The sequence below is a fragment of the Schistocerca nitens genome, chromosome 3 (genome assembly GCF_023898315.1).
Source record: "Schistocerca nitens isolate TAMUIC-IGC-003100 chromosome 3, iqSchNite1.1, whole genome shotgun sequence".
Taxonomy (NCBI): Eukaryota; Metazoa; Arthropoda; class Insecta; order Orthoptera; family Acrididae; genus Schistocerca; species Schistocerca nitens.
Window position 1 is genome coordinate 55883840 of NC_064616.1, and position 22428 is coordinate 55906267.

The window sequence follows — 22428 nt, forward strand, 5'->3', positions numbered from 1 at the left end:
CCTCCTCGGAAGTTTGGAGTCGGCTTCGACGGTTCTCAGGCGCGCCTAGTTTCTCCCCGGTCTCTGGGCTCACTGTCGCGCATGATACATTAGTGGACCCCGTCACAATTTCTAACTCATTGGGTCAACACTTTGCTGAGATTTCGAGCTCTTCAAATTACCCGCCAGCGTTTCTCCCGAAGAAACGTGCAGCGGAAGTGCGACATCTTGCTTTCTCCTCTCAAAATCGCGAAAGCTACAATACTGTTTTCTCCATGCGGGAACTCCAACATGCACGCTCTTCTTCTCGCTCCTCCGCCCCAGGACCGGATGGTATCCACGTCCAAATGTTGCTGCATTTATCAACCCATAGTCTGCGTTACCTCCTTCGCCTTTATAATCGAATTTGGACCGACAGTACTTTTCCCAGACGATGGTGGGAAGCTATCGTCGTTCCTGTTCCGAAACCTGGAAAGGACAAACATCTCCCCTCTATCTATCGCCCCATTTCTCTCACGAGTAGTGTCTGTAAGGTTTTGGAGCGTATGGTGAATTACCGTTTAGCTTGGTGGCTGGAATCCCGCAGTCTTTTAACACCTGCCCAATGCGGATTCCGAAAGCATCGTTCTGCAGTTGACCATCTTGTTGCTCTCTCCACTTATATCACGAAAAATTTTCTCCGGAAACGCCAAACGGTAGCAATATTTTTTGGTCTGGAAAGAGCATACGATACCTGTTGGAGGACAGGCATCCTCCGCACACTGTTCTCTTGGGGCTTTCGAGGTCGGCTGCCCCTTTTTCTTCGCGAATTTATGGCAGAGCGCACATTTAGGGTGCGGGTGAACACTACTCTCTCCCGTACCTTCTCCCAAGAAAACGGGGTACCCCAGGGCTCCGTGCTGAGTGTTGTACTGTTTGCCATTGCCATAAATCCAATTATGGATTGTCTCCTTCCTGATGTCTCGGGCTCCCTCTTTGTGGACGATTTTGCGATCTACTACAGCTCTCAACGGACTAGCCTTCTTGAACGTCGTCTTCAAGGATGTCTCGATCGCCTCCACTCTTGGAGCATCGAAACCGGCTTCCGTTTTTCTCCCAGTAAGACCGTTTGTGTTAATTTTTGGCGACTTAAGGAGTTTCTTCCACCCTCCTTACATCTAGGACCTGTCAACCTTCCGTTTTCAGATGTCGCTAAATTCTTGGGTCTTATGTTTGACAGAAAACTGTGCTGGTCCTCCCACGTTTCCTATCTTTCGGCTCGCTGTCTGCGATCGCTTAACACCCTCCGTGTCCTGAATGGTACCTCCTGGGGAGCGGACCGAGTGGTCCTTCTCCGCCTCTATCGCGCCTTAGTGCGCTCGAAATTGGACTATGGAAGCATAGTCTACTCCTCTGCTCGGCCGTCTATTCTTCGGCGTCTCGACTCTATCCACCACCGTGGATTACGTTTAGTGTCTGGAGCTTTTTACACCAGCACTGTGGAAAGCCTTTATGCTGAGACTGCTGAACCTCCGCTGTCCAATCGGCGAGCAGTCCTTCTGAGTCGTTATGCTAGCCATCTGTCTTCCATGCCTGCTAATCCATCCCGGGACATTTTTTTCGACGCCTCCTTTGATGTAGGGTATGCAGGCCGCCCCTCCTCCCTACTACCACCGGGAGTCCGCTTCCGTCAACTGCTCCTTTCTCTTTCCTTCCGCTTTCCTAAAACCTTCTTGACAACTTGGGGTACAGCACCGCCTTGGCTCCGTCCCCGGATCTGCCTGCTCCGTGACCTTTGTCGATTTCCCAAGGATGGTACCCCTTCACTTGTTTATCGTCGAGCATTTGCTGCTCTATGTGCACAAATGACGGAAGCCACATTTATTTACACCGATGGCTCGAAAACATCGTTAGGTGTAGGGAGTGCCTATATTGTTGGCGACACCCCAAATCACTTTCGGCTTCCCGACCAGTGTTCGGTTTATACTGCGGAGCTTTACTCTGTTCTCCAGGCTGTCCACTACATCCGCCGCCATCAGCGGATACAGTACGTTATCTGCTCGGATTCTCTCAGCTCTCTCCTCAGTCTCCAAGCTCTTTACCCTGTGCACCCTCTGGTCCACCGGATTCAGGACTGTCTGCGCTTGCTCCACCTGGGGGGCGTCTCGGTGGCGTTCCTCTAGCTCCCGGGACACGTTGGTATCTGTGGAAATGAGGCGGCCGATATAGCAGCCAAGGCTGCCGTCTCTCTTCTTCGGCCAGCTATTCAATCGATTCCCTTCGCCGATCTACGGAGCGTTTTATGTCGTCGTGTTGGTTTTTTATGGCACGCACATTGGTCGACACTTCCCCATAATAAATTGCGGGACGTGAAAGCTCTTCCTTGTGCTTGGATCTCTTCCTCCCGAACGCGTCGTCGGGAGGAGGTAATTTTAACTAGACTCCGGATAGGGCACTGTCTTTTTAGCCATCGACATCTTTTAAGCGGCTATCCTCCCCCACTCTGTCCCCACTGCTCTCAGCTGTGGACGGTAAGACACCTTTTAATTGAGTGCCCCTGTTTTACTCCGTTACGCGCCCGTCTACAGCTGTCGCATGATATATCGTCCATTTTAGCAGATGACACGCGCTCGGCCGATCGCGTTCTCGAGTTTATTAGTGCCAGTGAAATGACGTCAGTCATTTGAAGCTTTTTTTGGGGACAACCAACCCCTTTCTGTAGTGGATTTTTAAGCCTTCCTTCTGCTTTTAGTTTCTCCAATTTTATGACTTTCGTTGCCATTGCTGCTGGTTTCCATTTTCGGTTTTTACTGTTTCCTAAGTCACGGACCGGGCGCTAATGACCATAGCAGTTTTGCGCCCTAAAACCAAAAAAAAAAGAAAAAAACGTTGTTTATGAAACTGCCACTCATCAACACTGTGTTCTTAGCAATCGGGCATGTCTCCGTACATACATCTTTTATGTAGCAGTCTAATTTTTCCATAGATTTCGGTGTTTCATGACACCATATTTAGACCCCTGAATACAGTAAAATACCTTTGTCATGACTGTACAAAATGCAGTATCAAGGTATCTACAGTTACTCTAAAAACTGAGCATATAATAATATCATTAACTCAAACCCAATTTCATTTTCCGTATGTATGTGTGACTAACAACGTGTTGAAACCATAACAAAAGAAAGGAGCTACGGATAGTGTCTATAGTAAATCATATTTATTTATATTGCACTTAAATCTGACGGACTACGACACACCGTGCGGTAGCGTTCTCGCTTCCCACGCCCGGGTTCCCGGGTTCGATTCCCGGCGGGGTCAGGGATTTTCTCTGCCTCGTGTGGCTGGGTGTTGTGTGCTGTCCTTAGGTTAGTTAGGTTTAAGTAGTTCTAAGTTCTAGGGGACTTATGACCACAGCAGTTGAGTCCCATAGTGCTCAGAGCCACTACGACACACATGTATTAAGAGGTAAGAGCAATCAAGCTTAGGCGAAATGAGTGGATCACTGTAAATAACCATGAGTAATTTATGTAATGATAAGTTTTAAGAGTACCTACAGATACCTTGATAACGCATTTTTACAGTTATGACATAAGTATATTCACTGTATTTCGAGGGCTGAAGGTGGTGTAATAAAACACTAAAATCTATAAGTACAGCTGAAAGTGTCCCAGATGAGACAATTTTCTATCAAATTGTACTGTGTGAACAATCTTGTAAAGAGTAATGTACCTTCTTTGACAATCATTGTTGGCATGCAAACGGGAAGTAGCACCTTGGACACATATACGTGACTGTGTATTACTTTTCAAAGTCGATGCGGCAGACAGTTGTTATGAAGTAAGTGTAGGCAGTTTACAAACACGTGCTTCACAATCATCACTAATTCAGGACTCCATTCCAATAGAAATGTTCATTTCCTTACACCAAAATATTCATTTTTAGTTCCTGTACCTTCCGTATAATTTTGACTTGTGGATTGGGATACCTTGTAGAATGAATTCTCCAATTCAGTTTAAAATATTTTAACTAACTGTCACGCAATTTCTTTTAAAGAAATGCATCCATCAAAGTCCAAATTATGTAGATATACGACTGACAGTAAATTAACTCATTAACACGTAATGTTTCTACACTTGACAGACTGTTGGAGCAAAATTAAATTTTGCGTTTGGGCGGGAGTCGAACACGGTAACCTGACTCTGAAGGGAGCGCTTTGTCGCTTGTCTCCCCACTCCAGCTTGCCTCAAAGACATATTGAAGGTAATACTTGCCAATCCACTGAGTTCCTTTCTTCAAAACTCCACTGAGTTCGCCCATGACGTTGTGCGACCAAACACCCCAGGAACCATTCCAGAAGAAATAGAGTCAAGAGTTTTATGTCTCTATAGCTATGCCAAAGGAAAGACGTTGTGCAGCACGTAAAATTTTCTCCTATACTGCAGTAATTATTTGCATTGAACCACCTTAATAGCACTTGATACATTGAATTACACGTCTTGAGAGACAATGCTCTCACCATCAATTTCTGGCGTTCATTAAATAAAAAAACACGTCGGACTACGGGTTCTCGTATTACATAAAAGTCGTCCACTTCACACATCGTAGTCACGTAACTAGCCGTGGGCCGGCCGCTGTGGCCGTGCGCTTCTAGGCGCTTCAGTCTGGAACCGCGGGACTGCTACTGTCGCAGGTTCGAATCCTGCCTTGGGCATGGATGTGTGTGATGTCCTTAGGTTAGTTAGGTTTAAGTAGTTCTAAGTTCTAGGGGACTGATGACCTAAGATGTTAAGTCCCATAGTGCTCAGAGGCATTTGAACCATTTGAACTAGCCGTGTTCTCCTTTCCAGTTGTGGTTACCGAAAGTGTCCACTTGACGCTTCTCCTGGTGTCCGGAGGTAGTTGTGAGCTGTTACACCTTAGGTGCCAATTTGTATGTGCAGCTTGTGTTCATATTCCAAAGACTTTATTTGTGGAAACTTCTGTCCAAACTATTACTTCCGCGGACTACTAAATTCTTACAACTATTCAGCTGGAATGAAATAAATCTAAAAATCTGTTAAAAATCTCGGTCACCTGTTATTTATTTGGACAGAAAGAATGTTGTTGAATTTCTTCTCGTTAACTGCTATTTATAATTCTTCTAGGAAACTGAGTTTTATTCCGTTCTTTTCCATGTGTAGGATTTCCAAGCTTTCTTCTGTACCGTATACCTGCCTCATATATAAGTGATTGGCTACTGTTGACTTGTCAAAATTCCGCAGTCTGAAAGTGTCTTTGTGTTCTTTGTATTTGTTCGAAAATGTTTAACAAACATAGCTTCATAGGACATGTATTGTATTTTATATACTCGCTGCTTCGAAGCCGTTGGGCTTAATAATGTTCACTATCTTCTGTGAGACCTCCGTAACACAGCATAGTGAGAAACTCATTTTTTCTTTACTTTCTTCCATGTTTCTTTTATTATTATTATTATTATTTCGCAGTAGTTTGTTAATGATATCTGTATTGTAACCATTTTAACAGTTATTTTCTTAATAATTTTCAATTCTGTATCTCTATCCTGCTTACTCACTGGCGCATTGAGTGCCTCTGTACTAAGCTCCTAACAGCAACCTCTTTATAAGCTCCTTTGATGGCAAAAATCTGATGATAAGAGCATTGTTTCTTTAAACGCGTAGTTGAATTCTATCAGGTACTATTAAAATGGTTGGATGAAAATACGAGGGGTGTTCAATAAGTAATGCAACACAATTTTTTTCTGAAAGGAGGTTGCTTTTATTCATTTATTTATTTCCAGTACTGTATAATATTCCCCACTCTTCTGGCTACAAAACCCTATTTGCCAACATAAACTCCGTTCAATGCGATGGTGTTACGCATGCTGCTACTCTATTGGTCGACGACGGAGCCGGCGACTTGTTGCATCAACAACCTCCCCATCATCTACGAACTGCTTCCCCCAGCGTGCATTCTTCATTAAGCCAAACAGATGGAAGGTGCAAGATCCTGGTTGTAGGGTGGATGAGGATGAACAGTACAAAGAAATTCTGTGAGTCAGACTTGTGTGAGGCCTTGCGTTGTCACGGAGAAAGAGAAGTTTCCTGAGGATAGCAAAATACACTTCCGAGTTGACTTTCACACAATGAGGGAGCACATCAAACAGAATAACGCCTTCAGAGTGCCAGAAGACCGTCGCCACTACTTTGACGGCTGAGGGTGAGACTTTGATCTTTCTCTTCAGAGGATAAGTGGTATAGCGCCACTCCGTGGATTGACGTTTTGTTTCCGGTTCGAAGTGATGAGCTAACGTTTCATCACCCGTGGCTGTGTTCGAAAAAAATTGTCACGATCAGCCTCGTAACGCGCAAGCAATGCCGCACAGATGGCTCTTCCTTACTTTTTACGGTCTTCGGTCAGGTAGCGAGGACCCCAGCGTGCATACACCTGTAATGATGTTTGGTTTGTGGGGAGCTCAACCGCGCGGTCATTAGCGCCCGTACAATGTCCCAGTTTTTATACAATCCAATTTTTTTCCACAGTCCAGTCGAGCCACTGTCACGCATGATGATGATGAGGATGATGAAATGATGAGGCCAACACAAACACCCAGTCCCCGGGCAGAGAAGATCCCCATCCCGGCCGGGAATCGAACCCAGGATCCCGTGATCTCATACACCTTTGAGTACCCCAGTTGGTGGACGAGTGTGTCAGCGGCACCAACAAAGACGTCCAGTTGAGTAGTGAGGTGTATGATTGTGATATTTCCGATTACCTCGAACGACAGTGTTCGCACATTCCAACATTGCTGGAGTCACAGCTGTGTACGGCCGGCTGGCACGCTAGAGATCGGACAGGTTTAGGCAACCTTGTTGCGATGGTGCCAGACGCCTCGCCCAACGACTGAAAGCGCTTTTGTTGAGTGCATATCTCCGTAGACAGTAACTACTATATCACATCTGGAAAACGGATAGGTAGTATCAATTTGCTTTTGAACTTCGGTGCAAATAGCTTGCGAGACATTACCTGTCTGAGTATGGCGTAGAAGACGTCGAGGTGGGAGTTGAGGTCGACCCCGTGAGGCCCCTGCAGGGCCTGCGCCTCGTCGCTCTCTCGCTGCTCGTCGAACACGTCAAGCTGAACGCCCAGGTCCGGCACCGTCCCGGCGCTCCGCCTGCACACACCACATTGCCTTCCACTCTACTGTTCTCTGAATAGTGTTACAAACAGGAACTTACAAAAACACACACAGATAATCCAAAACATTATCGCGACTGCCCACAGCGACATTGACTTGGTGGCGGTGCGAGCACGTGAGGCGGTAACAAAAGTACGTAAGCGGAGCAGACACGGACGGGAGATCACCCTAGCGAAGACATAAGCTGTAAATAGGGAAATTCATTGAGATAAGCGACTTTGACACGGGGCAGATTATTGTTATGCGGAGCCTGTGAACGAGTATCTCGGAAACGGCGAAGCTGGTCGAATCTTCACGTGCTACTGTTGTGAGCGCCTATGGAATGAGGCAGAACAGTGCCTGCCACTAGGCACTAAATGGTCGGACGTCCACTAGTCTTCAGAGAACGTGGCGTTCGGAGGCTTGTCTGCTCTGCCAAGTAGGAAAGTTGGTGAGCTGTGGCATCTCTGCCGAAAAGCACAGTGCTGGTGCACACGCAAGTGTTTCGGAGCGTTGATCGTTCGTTGTTGGACATGGAGCTCCGCAGCAGACCAACCCTACGTGTTCACATGTTGACCCAATGACATCGTCAATTACGGTTGCAGCGGGTACGAGACCATCGGAATCCGACCGTCGATCATTTGAAATGTATCGGCGCTTCGGATGGACCACATATTTGCTACACTAGGTCGACGTTCGTCTCCACAAACGCCGTCATCGAAGTGAACGACGGCTCGAAACATGAAGCGCGCCAGGATCGCAGGACGATGAGAGCAGTATTATGCTAAGGAAGACATTCTTCTGCGCTTGCATAGGACCTGTGGTAGTAATCGAAGACATTCTGACAGCTGCATCCATGCACGCATGATATCTTCCACGACTGCGATGTCATCTTTCAGCAGCATAACTGTCCGTGTCTTGAAGCCAGAACCGTGCTACAGTGGTTTGAGGAGCATTACAGTGCACCCACGTTGATGTCTCGGCAACCAAATTCGCCTGATGTAAATCCTATGGAACCCATATGGGTCGCTATCGGGTGCCATCACCGCATACGCAAATCAGCGGCCCGTTATTTACGCGAATGACAAGACCAATGCGTAGTCATATAATGCCACATACCTGCACAAACCTACCAACAAACTGTCTGATCCGTGGTGCGCAGAATCGGAGATGTTATTTCGTTCCAAAGAACGACAAACAAGATATTAAGCAGGTTGTCGTAATGCTTTGGCTCATCAGTGTATTCAGGTTGAAGCAACATTCCTGCACTCGTCCGTCACAGCACGATTCATTACATACAAAAATGTCGCTAACAAAATCTTGCCCCATATATTTTTTCGGTAGAACGTAGACGTCAAACAAAATCAGTTTGGTAACACTGTAATCATATATACGATAACTATCTCCATTCAATACTGTGTAGGTGTGTTGCGTAGTTTGTGTGCTTTTTTGTTCTCGAGTTGTATACTACAGATGAAATATTTTATCTAGTCAGAGGAACAGCTTCACTTTAGTCTCATGAACTACATCGGTACTTATCTTTCTAGATTCCTCCTCTCCCCCAACGCCGCCCTACAAACACGAGACTGACTTTTATTCATTCTGAAGATGAACGATATAGTTTTTAATGATTATCAGCTACAGTAGTTTGCTTTTATTTGATAACAGGAAATAAATTATTTTACTACATATATAGAGTTATTTTCTTCCGCATTATCCACTAAAGAAATTCACTTTCACTTCAAGCGTGAAGAAATACATTTTATTTTATTCGAAATAATTCGAACACACTTTGTATGTCACTGCTGCTTACTAAAGGAATTACAGCCGGAGGTTAAAGCCTTAGACTCGGTAAGATTTTTATATACTCTAAGACAAAAAAGACGACACACCATGAATGAATTATCCGAATGGGACGGAAAACGGTAGACATGATGTATGAGTACAGATAAACAAGTGATCACAGTTTCACAAAAACTGGATAATGTATTCAAAAGAAAGACCTTCACAAACTGAGCAACTCAACAATGTGTTGGTCCACCTCTGGCACGTACACAAACAGTTATTCAGATTGGCAATGATTGATAGAATAGTGCCAAATTCTGTCAAATTGGCGCGTTAGATGATTAAGCCCAAGCTGGATGGAGAGCCCTGCCCATAATGCTCCAAACGTTCTCAACTGGGGAGAAATCCGGCAACCTTCCTGGCGCAGGTATCGTTTGGAAAACATGAAAACAACCTCTAGCAACCCTTGCTGTGTGCGAGTGTGGTTTATCTTGCTCAGACGTAAGGCCAGCATGGCTTGCCATGAAGGGTAACAAAATGGGCCATAACATATCCTCGATATGCCGCTATGCTGCAAGGGCGCTGCAGATAACAACCAGAGGGATCCTGCTATGAAACGAAATGGCATCCCAGACCATCACTCCTGTCTGTTCGGCCGTATGGTGGGTGATAGTCACTTGGTATCCCACCACTGTCTGGAGCCTCACCAGAAACGTCTTTGCTGGCCATGGCGGCTCATTTCGAAGTGAGACTTATCACTGAAGACGATTCTACTCCAATCAGTGAGATTCCAACGATATTCTAGGCCCCGTTTTTGTGCCCTTCGTGGCAAGCCATCCTGGGCATACATTTCAGCAAGACAATGCCTGCTTTCATACGGCGAGAGTTTCTAATGTGTCGTAGCGGCCCCTTATAAGTTAGAGGGCCCGCACACCAGAGAAGCAAGGTGGGATGCCGACCTCCCTTCGAGCACTCAGATCAAAACATCGCCATAGGATGTAAACATCAACAGACTTTCCGCATAAACACGGCACTACTTTGTGAAAAGCAATGTGACGGAGATCCACCAATTGGAATGTGATTGCGTGTAGCACTCCGCCGAATCAGTGTTATAAGCACTCCAGCAGAGTCAGATGGTCAGTGTGTACCTACAGCTAGGACACCTCCCAGCCTAGTAGACACACTCCATAGCCTTCAGTAGAAAGTTGTATTTTGTTGGGCGTAACGCCGCTTTGTAATTGTGTAGAGTAGTATTTCTGGTTATTATTTCTTTTCATTGTCTTGTACTCTTATCTGGCTTTTGCCACCACAAAAATTGTTGTGCTTCTTGTTGTTTTTGCGATTTAAAATTGTTGCGCACCAGGAAGGCGTTTTAGTTAAATAAAGTGTGTTCAAACTTGATCGTTAGTTCTTTCCTGCCGACCGCGTCTTCGTGCATGCCAAACCCTACTTGGCCCAGCAATGTCACCGCATCTCTCCCCGGTTGAAAACGTTTCGAGTACTATGGGGAGGGCCCCCAACCAGCTAGGAATTTTGACGATCTAAGGCAGAATTTAGCACGATATTCGTCAGGAGGACACCTGACGACTATCAATGCTAAGCCGAATAACTGCTTGCATAAAGGCAAGAGATGCACCAACGCGTTATTAACTTGCTCAATTTGTGACCCATTTTCTCTTGAATAAATCATTCAATCTTTCTGAAATTGTAATCATTTGCATGTCTGTACGTCACATCTACCGATTTCCGTCCCATGCGGGTAATTCCTTCGTTGTGCGTCGCTTTTTTCTGTCTGAGAGTGTATATTAAATCGATATCAAGTAAAATGTAATATGGCGCAATATGGCACACACCTACACTCTGGGCAGAAGACAACGGTGGCGTCTGCGTGACCAAATACGAGGTCACAATTCGCCTCGAAACAGCGTCCTCGTTTGCTACTGGTCGACCGAGGCTCGACCAGTTATGTTGGTGACGCAAAGTTCCTTTTGCTGTGACTAGTTAAAACTCTCCAGCCAAAAGATATCTTGTATAGGCAGAGAAGTTGGTTGGTGACTGCCAAGGTGGACACTCGCATCGGTTATAGGTCTAGCGGATTGTTACGAAATGTTTTATAAAAGCCTCGTGGCGACTGTCATAGTGAACGGTTGTGCATGTGTGGTCGTGCTTCAAAAGATTGCAAAATGTATTAGTCATTGCAATTTTAAGACGTTGTATGATGGTGGCCACAGTGGTCGGTCGCACAGGTCACGTCAGAAGTTGCGATTCAAATTAATAATTTGATACAGACTTGGACCGGATCGGAGTGCGGTAGCGCAAATGAACAATTCTTTTGTAATAATCTGAGTTCGATATCGTTATGATTTTCGAGTGTACTTTACTGATCAACATAAATTGCCATGTTGCGCAATACATCGTGTGTAGTGGTGAATGTGTTATGGTGAGATTTACAGCACCTAATAGAAGGCATCCGTTGGAACAATAATTATGTGTTATTTACTGAGAAGTACTTACGGATTTGCCTGCGATTTTCATCAGCAGAGTGCCATTTTTAAACGAGGCCATGACCAAGCGTAAGGACAGTGCTCGATAGAAAAATAACTGGCGTTCATTTCCAATGACAATGCTCACGACTTATCTGTTACAACCAAATACCAGAGCACGTTACTCTAGCGAGACGGAGGTGTTGTATGTTACAAGTGTCATGTGTCAGGATCTCCTCTATTTAGCCTGGAATGGTTTGAAGAGATAAAACACCAGTTTTTGATTCGTTGCACAATTTTTTAGCTGCGACAGATTTTTCAATAATAAGAGTTGCATAGAAAATTAAGCGAGGGCTCTGTTCCGCAACATTTACACGAGTTTGCTGAGTCATCTAAAACTATGGACGCATTACATGTAATTCCAATGCATACAACTGACTTCTTTGATTTTAAAGATGTTTCTGAAACACTGTGGCCGACGCTGACGTGTAAGGTCTCCAAATGAAGTATGATGAACGTGTCTCATACACATCTATTGAAAATTGTTATTCAAAAACAGAGGAATGGAAAAATGTTAATGTATTCAAAAGAGAAAAGACGATGGATGATGTGTGCCATGCCGTACTTCATCTAAAAGCCCAGCCAGGTTTATCAGTTGCGAAACAGAAACACCTGTTGACGATGTTGCCATTTCTTCCCCAACAGCACAAGCAGTTCTACAGTAAACTTCGCAACGTTTGATCTCAAGAGTGGTGTTGTGTTAGAAACAGAAGTCAATGCTGGGAGACTTCCTCTCGAATTTTATTTTGTTATTATCTTGTAAAAAATTTAAAAGATGTGAGCAAAGATTTTTGTTGCTTACAGTTATGCTGGTTAAAATATTACTGCTGTACTTCTGTACTTGCATTATCACAAATGAAACGTAGTGCCTCAGTATTGATGGAACTTGAAACGAAAGTTTCTTATCGGCATTTAGAACCAGTCAGTTCGAGGTATAGCATTTACGACCTTAATAAATAATTTTTTTCTACTTTGTCTCACTATTTTTTGCAGTGATGAGGAGGGCAGCATAATTTTGTCGTATGAGAATACCTTCTCAATTTTTTTCAGACGAGTTAGTTATGTACAAGAAGAGACACGTCATTTTTTTGATTCTCCTGACAAATGAGAGATGCGGCACTTAGAACGTTTGTCATTTCCAGCCTTCAAATGTTTCCGAGAAAGTCTACGGAGCGCCGCGTAATTTGTACCGCTCGCTGGACGGTGCTAAGAGCGTGTGGGCGCTGGCGGCGCTCGAGAGTTGATCTTGGCCCGACGCTTCGGAAGCTCCGGGACGACAGACGAGAAGCAGCGTTCCAGCTCCGCAAGTCACTCTACAGTGCGTGGCGGACGATACTTAGTGCCAGAATTAGCGATTTCCTGCTCTTTTGCCGGCCGTAGTGGCCGAGTGGTTCTAGGCGCTACAGTCTGGAACCGCGCGACCGCTACGGTCGCAGGTTCGAATCCTGCCTCAGGCATGGATGTGTGTGATGTCCTTAGGTTAGTTAGGTTTAAGTAGTTCTAAGTTATAGGGGACTGATGACCTGAGAAGTTAAGTCCCATAGTGCTCAGAGCCATTTGAACCATTTTGAACCTGCCCTTTTCCGTTCCCGTACTGAGCGAGGGAAAGATGATTATCTGCCTCCGTAGTGTTCCAATCTACATCAGCATCTACACTGAAGCGCCAAAGAAACTGGTATAGGCATGCATATTCAAATACAGAGATATGTAAACAGACAGAATACGGCGTTGCAGTCAACAACGAATATATAAGACAACAACTGTCTGGCGCATTTGTTAGATCGGTGACTGCTGCTACAGTGTCAGGTTATCAACATTTAAGTGAGTTTGAACGAGCTGTTATAGTCAGCGCACTAGTGATGGGACACAGCATCTCCGAGGTAGCGATGAAGTGGAGATTTTCCAGTACGACCGTTTCACGAGTGTACCGTGAATATCAGGAATCCGGTACAATATCAAATCTACGAATCACTGCGGCCGGAAATAGATCCCGCATGAACGGGGCCAACGACGACTGAAGAGAATCGTTCAACTTCTCAGAAGTGCACCCCTTCCGGAAATTACTGCAGATTTCAATGCTGGGCCATCAACAAATGTCAGCGTGCAAACTGTTCAAAGAAACATCATCGATACGGGCTTTCGGAGCCGAAGGCCCATTCGTGTACCATTGATGACTGCACGACACAAGGCTTTAGGCCTCTCCTGGGTCCGTCAACATCGACAATGGACTGTTTATGACTGGAGACATGTTGCCTGGTCGGACTAGTCTCGTTTCAAATTGTGTCGAGTGGATGGACGTGTACGGGTATGGAGACAACCTCATGAATCAGTGGACCCTGCATATCAGCAGGAGACTTATCAAGCTAGTGGAAGCTCTGTAATGGTGTGGGGCGTGTGCAGTTGGAGTGATATGGGAACCCTGATACGCCTAGATACGACTCTGACATGTGACACGTACGTAAGTATACTGTCAGATCAACTGCATCCATTCATGTCCATTGTGCATTCGACGACGGACTTGGGTAGTTCCAGCATGACAATGAGACACCCCACATGGCCAGAATTGCTACAGAGTGGCTCCGGGAACACTATTCTGAGTTTAAACACTTCCGCTGGCCACCAAACTCCCCGGACATGAACATTAATGAGCATGTCTGTGAGCCTTGCAACGTGCTGTTCAGAAGAGATATCCTCCCCCTCGTACTCTTATGGATTTATGGACAGCACTGCAGGATTCATGGTGTCAGTTCCCTCCAGCACTATTTCAGACATTAGTCGAGTCCATGCCACGTCGTGTTGCGGCACTTCTGCGTGCTCGCGGGTGCCCTACACGATATTACGCAGGTGTACCAGTTTCTTTGGCTCGTAAAGATGTCTAGGATATGGCGTCTACCGCCAAGTATGAGTGCTTGATGTCATGCAGTCCAGATAACACAACTGTCATGCTGTTCCTTCTTCGAGACAATTCTCGGCCGAAGATGCTCCTGCAGCGTTTTCGATGGGAAGTGTGTGATCACCCACAGTACAGCCTGTAACTGGCTGCCCCTGTGTTTCACCTCTGCTCACATGAACCGCTGGCTGTGAAGACAACATTTAGGCACAATCAACGAGCTGCAGACCAGTGTAGAGTATTGGCGGGAAGCACAGACGGCGGCTGTCTTCTATGACGAGAGTATTGGAAAGTTGGCACAACGCTACGATAAATTAAGTCGGAGCGGCGACTATGTAGAGAAGTAGCTGGAAGGTGTAGCTAACTGCTGCAAATAAAACATTTTTGATTTTCACAGTGGTTTCCATTTTGCGACCAATCTGGACTTACTTTACGAATAGCCCTCGTATTTCTAGATTCCTCACCTAATGCGGCTTTCCAAGGATAGTTTGCGTCTACCCTCAACAGTCTCCCAGTTTAGGTTTTTCGGCATCTCAGTGTCGCTCTCCCACGGGTCCATCTGACGTTTGACTATTCGTGCTGCCCTTCTGTGGATACGTTCGAAATCCCCTGTTATTCCTATTTGATATGGGTCACAGGCACTTGAGCAATATCCTAGGATTGGTCACACGAATGTTGTATAAGTAGTCTCCTTTGTAAACTGATTGCATTTCGCTTTGAACGTCTTTCGGGCAAGCAACCGGATTGATTGATCGTTGTAGACCGAATTTTCGACGGCGTTACGTGCCATCGTCATCAGGCTACTTCTGCTGATGACATCGTGGAACAGTCGGTACGATCTACATACCGGTCGTCTTCCCCCTCCTCTCACCCAGTATATGAACCGTGAGATGTGCCTGGTGCGATGAGGGAGCGGAGGGGCGGGGAGGGGGGTGAACTCGCGCTGGGGAATCGAGTGGCAGTCCCCAATCTGCACTATGCCTTCACCATGTTCGGTGTTACGTTTCCGCTGCGTTTGGAGAATTTTCAGTGCTAGAGTCCATGCTTGATTAAAGTTGAATCCCACTGTCCTTGTTGATGTGGTTCTCACGTAGGCGGATTTCGATAGACTCCTAGTATACACCGTCTCAATAATAGTATGTGTTCTGTAGTTTTTTTGCATCTCCGTATTTCATTTTGAGATTGGTTTCAAGGCAATGCTCAGCAATAGCAGATTTTTTGGGCTGCTTGACGTCGGTGTGCAGTTTGCGTTCCGTGCACCTTTCTTCATTTGTGCCAATAGTATGTAATACACTCCAGATTTTCGGAGTCCCCTATTAGGTCCGCTATTACTGTCCCTAAAAGGGTTTAGTTGTCGCCGGTGGATGGTACATACATTTGATATTTTGCTGTCGTAAAATTACACACATCAAAAAATGTTTTGCATCACCTCGGTTCCGAGAGTTCCGGAACCTGTACAGAAAATGGGAATGGAGATCAACATAAACATTATTTACGCCCTTTATATTGCTCATGAAAACCACACATTGCATGTTGTACCACCATACAGTGAGACCTCCAGAGGTGGTGGTCCAGGATGCTGTAAACAGCGGTACCTCTAATACCCAGTAGCACGTCCTCTTGCATTGATGCATGCCTATATTCGTCATGGCATACTATGCACAAATTCAGCAAGGCGCTGTTGGTCCAGATTGTCCCACTCCTCAATGGCGATTCTGCACAGATCAGTCAGAGAGGTTGGTGGGTCGCGTCGTCCCCAAACAGCCCTTTTCAATCTATCCCAGGCATGTTTCATAGGGTTCATGTCTGGAGAACATGCTGGCCACTCTAGTGAAGCGATGTCATTATCCTGAAGGAAGTCATTCACATGATGTGCACGATGGGGTCACGTAGTCCATGAAGACGAATGCCTCGCCAATACGCTGCCGATATGGTTGCACTATCGGTCGGAGGATGGCATTCACGTATCATACAGCCGTTACGGCGCCTTCCATGACCACCAGCAGCATACGTCGGTCCCACATAATGCCACCCCAAAACAGCAGGGAACCTCCACCTTGCTGCACTCGCTGGACAGTGTGTCTGTCATCGATCCTGCCGGGTAGTCTCCATCACGTCTCCGACGACTGTCTGGTTGAAGGCATATGCGACACTCATCGGTGAAGAGAACGTGATGCTAATCCTGAGCGGTCCATTCGGCATGTTGATGGTCCCATCTGTACCGCGCTGCATGGTGTCGTGGTTGCAAAGATGGACCTCGCCATGGACGTCGGGAGTGAAGTTGCGCATTATGCAGCCTATTGCGCTCAGTTTGAGTCGTAACACGACGTCCTGTGGCTGCACTAAAAGCATTATTCAACATGGTGTGCGTTGCTGTCAGTGTTCCTCCGAGCCATAGTCCGTAGGTGGCGATCATCCACTGCAATAGTAGACCTTCAGTGGCATGAGCGAGGCATGTTATCGACAGTTCCTGTCTGTATCTCCTCCATGTCAGAACAACATCGCTTTGGTTCACTCCGAGACGCCTTGACACTTCCCTTTTTGAGAGCTCTTCCTGGCACAAAGTAACAATGCGGACGCGATCGAACCGCGACATTGACCGTCTAGGTATGGTGAACTACAGACAATACGAGCCGTGTACCTCCTTCCTGGTGGAATGACTGGAACTGATCGGCTGTCGAGCCCGCTCTGCCTAATAGGCGCTGCTCATGCGTGGCTGTTTACATCTTTGGCCGGATTTAGTGACATCTCTGGACAGTCAAGGGGGCTGGGGCTGTGTCTGTGATACAATATGCACAGTCAACGTCTATCTTCCGGAGTTCTGGGAACCGGGGTGATGCAAAAATTTTTGATGTGTGTACATCGTTTTTTGCAGATACGTTGTCTGCGCATGGAATGTAAACTATCTTTTTCGGTTGGTCTTCATCGGGAATTGGTTGTGGTATGGTTGCATTTCATTAGTGTTCCAACAATGAATCGAAGGTTGGCATCTGATATACCTATGGCTGAGTCTACGTGATCATTCAACTTCATATCCCTATAAATTGTTAGACATATGTATTTGCATGACTTGACTGAGTCGCCTAGTGACTCATTGATATTGCAGTGATAGGATACCACGTTTTTTGTCTCTTCTCGTGAGGTATGCGATAGTGGAAGAACACTTTTCCTCGTATAACGGTTCCTTAAACGTACTCTTCCATCAAATCTAAGTATTGCAGTCTCCTTCCCTAATACTAATTTTGTGAGTTCGTCCAAGTTCATATCGCTCCTTAGTACTGCCCGAAAATATTAAAACAATGTGATTCAGATGATCGCGACGGATCTTTTAATCGGATGTCTTCATGTTATTTCTGGTTTTTACTTACATTATCTTCCATTGACCCACATTTAAAGAGATCTGCCATACATTACACAAATCGAAAATTTTGTCCAAGATTTCCTCTATTTTCTTACGATTTTCCAATGATGAAACTTTCCTGCAGACAACTGCGTCGTTAGCGAAATATCTGACAACACAATTAGCCCTTTCTGATAAACAAGTAATGTCCCCCCCCCCCCCCCCAAATCACCACCCCACCACCGACGAAATCTTAAAGAATAGAACCCCCGTCGATAAGAAATCTACACTCCTGGAAATGGAAAAAAGAACACATTGACACCGGTGTGTCAGACCCACCATACTTGCTCCGGACACTGCGAGAGGGCTGTACAAGCGATGATCACACGCACGGCACAGCGGACACACCAGGAACCGCGGTGTTGGCCGTCGAATGGCGCTAGCTGCGCAGCATTTGTGCACCGCCGCCGTCAGTGTCAGCCAGTTTGCCGTGGCATACGGAGCTCCATCGCAGTCTTTAACACTGGTAGCATGCCGCGACAGGGTGGACGTGAACCGTATGTGCAGTTGACGGACTTTGAGCGAGGGCGTATAGTGGGCATGCGGGAGGCCGGGTGGACGTACCGCCGAATTGCTCAACACGTGGGGCGTGAGGTCTCCACAGTACATCGATGTTGTCGCCAGTGGTCGGCGGAAGGTGCACGTGCCCGTCGACCTGGGACCGGACCGCAGCGACGCACGGATGCACGCCAAGACCGTAGGATCCTACGCAGTGCCGTAGGGGACCGCACCGCCACTTCCCAGCAAATTAGGGACACTGTTGCTCCTGGGGTGTCGGCGAGGACCATTCGCAGCCGTCTCCATGAAGCTGGGCTACGGTTCCGCACACCGTTAGGCCGTCTTCCGCTCACGCCCCAACATCGTGCAGCCCGCCTCCAGTGGTGTCGCGACAGGCGTGAATGGAGGGACGAATGGAGACGTGTCGTCTTCAGCGATGAGAGTCGCTTCTGCCTTGGTGCCAATGATGGTCGTATGCGTGTTTGGCGCCGTGCAGGTGAGCGCCACAATCAGGACTGCATACGACCGAGGCACACAGGGCCAATACCTGGCATCATGGTGTGGGGAGCGATCTCCTACACTGGCCGTACACCACTGGTAATCGTCGAGGGGACACTGAATAGTGCACGGTACATCCAAACCGTCATCGAACTCATCGTTCTACCATTCCTAGACCGGCAAGGGAACTTGCTGTTCCAACAGGACAATGCACGTCCGCATGTATCCCGTGCCACCCAACGTGCTCTAGAAGGTGTAAGTCAACTACCCTGGCCAGCAAGATCTCCGGATCTGTCCCCCATTGAGCATGTTTGGGACTGGAGGAAGCGTCGTCTCACGCGGTCTGCACGTCCAGCACGAACGCTGGTCCAACTGAGGCGCCAGGTGGAAATGGCATGGCAAGCCGTTCCACAGGACTACATCCAGCATCTCTACGATCGTCTCCATGGGAGAATAGCAGCCTGCATTGCTGCGAAAGGTGGATATACACTGTACTAGTGCCGACATTGTGCATGATCTGTTGCCTGTGTCTATGTGCCTGTGGTTCTGTCAGTGTGATCATGTGATGTATCTGACCCCAGGAATGTGTCAATAAAGTTTCCCCTTCCTGGGACAATGAATTCACGGTGTTCTTATTTCAATTTCCAGGAGTGTATTTTAAAGTTCGCTTGAAGTCACTAAGTGTTCTCATTACCAAACACTGGATGAGTGTATTCTGTGTAATTTTCACTCCCTTTTTTAAGGAAAGACAGTTTTTCACGTATCTCAGCGTTTATGACGTCATATCTTCTTATTATGTGTAGTACAATGATAAAATTTTGCAGGTACTTTCAGTGGTATGTATGAATACAGTCTACAGAAGTGTTGCGTATACAGTTAATAGTAAAGAAGTTAATTAAAACGTTATGGTTGATAACGAAATTTTGCTGCATGAACAACGAAAATGTTGTAAGCGATAAATTTCATCCCTTTCATTATTTTGTTTTGTTTTATTTTACGTGGGGAGGGAGAACTTGAAAATTTTCGAAAAGATTTGAAATTACAGTTAAAGTTTGTTGGAAGTCTGTGCTCTTGTCCTCAAGTACTGGATGAATATAGCCTAGATAACGTCAGTCTCATGAGTCACTCTACCTCAAGACCTTTAAAGAGCATCTAACTTTAATAACTGACATACTGTATTAAAATTTTAAAGTGAGATTATAGCTTTGAATGAGTAGATTATGAAAGCATTTTAAATTTTTAAATTTGGTCAACAGTTACACGAAATATTGAAAATCAAACATTTGTTGCCTCTGGAAGCCTTTAGATAGGCAACCCTCCAACAGCATTGTGCATCGTTTTAGCCGTTTAGTAACATAGATGTTAGCGTATATTGAAATCTTGGAGGTCTTGTCACACTTCTTTTGTTTCAGTTCAATATCGATCGTCGACATGTGAGGAAAAATTTTCGAGCCTTATGATTTCACATTGTATTTCATTGTGAAATTGTGATACTAATATGTCGAATAGACCGCGAATGGGTATGGGCCAACACAGATTATGGGAAAGCGTTAGTGACGTAAGCAAAAAACAGAACGGAGGTAAAGAACCATAACAGTACCGATAACAGAATATTTACTGAATGTGTAACATAATGAAAATGCATGTTTAACATCCTAAATTGTTTCGAAGCTTTTTAAGTGGAGTAATTACACGAAATCGTCGTTTCAGATTTGAGACCAGGAAGGATTGCAAGACCATGAAGGGTTGCAGGCAGTTTGAAGAGGAAAGATGCATAAGATAGGATAAGTGATGCAGAACTAAGACTCGAAAAGCGTTCGAAGCATGAAAGTTTTACTTTGTGGCATATAACAGAGCATTAGACAAATTGTGGCGTAAAGAAACTATACTATCAGACTTTTCTTTTTTTGTAGAGAGCACAGAGCAAGTGGTAGTTATGCAATTTTGGAAAAGTAAATTACCTGTAAGAGTAGGCTCTTCGCTGGGTAGGCCGGCATTTTCAGTGTCTGTACTTTCCTGAAAATTTCTGCGTGGGCTACGAGTCGTTTCTTAATAGGGTATTGTGGAACGCGTTGGACAACTCGCGGTAGTGCCTCAGGAGTACAGGAGGTCGTGAATAGTCATATATGAAGTATGCGGGCGAGAGCAAAAGGTCAGCCGCCGGTTTTGTGAAGAATTCAATTAAGTGACGTTTTAAAATGAAGATTAATGCCTGCGTTTCTATTGACACGCGTGTAAGTAATAATAGTGCAGTTCGTTAAGGGACTCAAGTACAGATAGCAAAATGTTATACATAGCTTAATGACCACGGGAACTATCAGTTTATAAACTGTGAGCTAGGGACTTGGGAGAACTTGTGTGAGTAAGTAAACAGTGCGAGTGCGTATCAAGAATTAGGACTGACTTGAACTGTGAATTCAATAAGTGAGGCATCCTTTTCAGGAAACCCGTATAATATTAAATAATAGTACGAGCTATTTCTTATACTGGGCATGTCGCAGTGTAGGGTAAGGCTGACATTTAAGACCCAATCTGATGTTACCTACAATCTATTAACCTCTGCCATCCTAATTGTTTGAGGCCTATTTTGAGATCATACAACAAGGAAGTCTTACGGAAGCCTGCCAACTTGCCTCTAATTATAGATGATGCGTGAATGATTTTCTTGTAGGTAGCCTACCAGAAAGCAGGGGCACAATCGTGGTTGAGGTGGCGCCATGGTCTCGGACATGCCCACAGATGAAAGTCACCTGAAATTGTCCTGCGACTCAGAACTGGGCGTGGTTCAGCCAATACCTAGTATTTTCTAGCTGCCACGTATTAATTTACTAAGTACTACTGAGTCTGGCCTTGATTATGGAATTCATTTAAGCTAACCTGCTATAGATTGATTTGACTGTGTTTTAGGGCTGTCATGTATCTAGCTCCTAAATTCGATTTGGGCAGTGTTTTGGAAGTGTTTAGTGTATTATTTACAACGAAACTGCATTTCTTGATCATCTGTTCTTTTATGTGCAGGTCTATGCTTAATGTGTACTGAAATTTATTGAATTAAATCTCTGTTATACAAACAAAAATTGAGATGAGCGAGTGTGCAGCTTAGTGTGTATATAATGGAATAGGCGATTTTGGTGTTCATAGAACATCAAGAAAACAAGCAGAGCAGAAAAACCATATAACAGCATCTGCTACAACAACTAATCAAGCATCAACAGCTGCACTATCGTTAGCTGCAGCCGTTACAGCAACAATAAATTCATTTTTCGCAGGCACAAAACATGACTGTGGAGGCAGATTCGACTCTCTACGGTCTTACCACTGAGTTAAGCGACATAAGCGTGGGACAAGTAGCTGTATTGGCTGCTACTACGTCGAAAGCGTTCGGGGAACAAGAGGATAGCCTATATGACTCATAGTTTCTTTCTTGGGCCAAATCTAAAATTTATTTCTGCGATAAAGCTAGAACCGTACTCTGACAGTGTAAATCTATCGTTTAAGAAAATGTGTGAGCTTTTGTCGTCGCATTAATTTCAGACCATCAAATTGTATCAGCTAGCCTATAATTTTAGTAGATGGTTTGTATGTCAAAATCCGGAATCTAAACAATCCTGCGTGAAGTCTTTAATCCGAGACATCGGGCCTTATCAGAAAGTTCTGAAATAAGCTATGGAACTCGATAAAA

At 45.4% G+C, this 22428-nt stretch overlaps 1 protein-coding gene across 1 annotated transcript in view; it reads right to left on the minus strand.

The window, feature by feature from the left end:
- Positions 1-22428, minus strand: part of LOC126248019 (uncharacterized) — a 910522-nt gene that overhangs the window by 163724 nt on the left and 724370 nt on the right. Inside the window, exon 6 of the mRNA XM_049948603.1 lies at positions 6982-7129. Within this exon, the coding sequence (XP_049804560.1) occupies positions 6982-7129 (148 nt within the window). The remainder of the gene's footprint in view (positions 1-6981; positions 7130-22428) is intronic.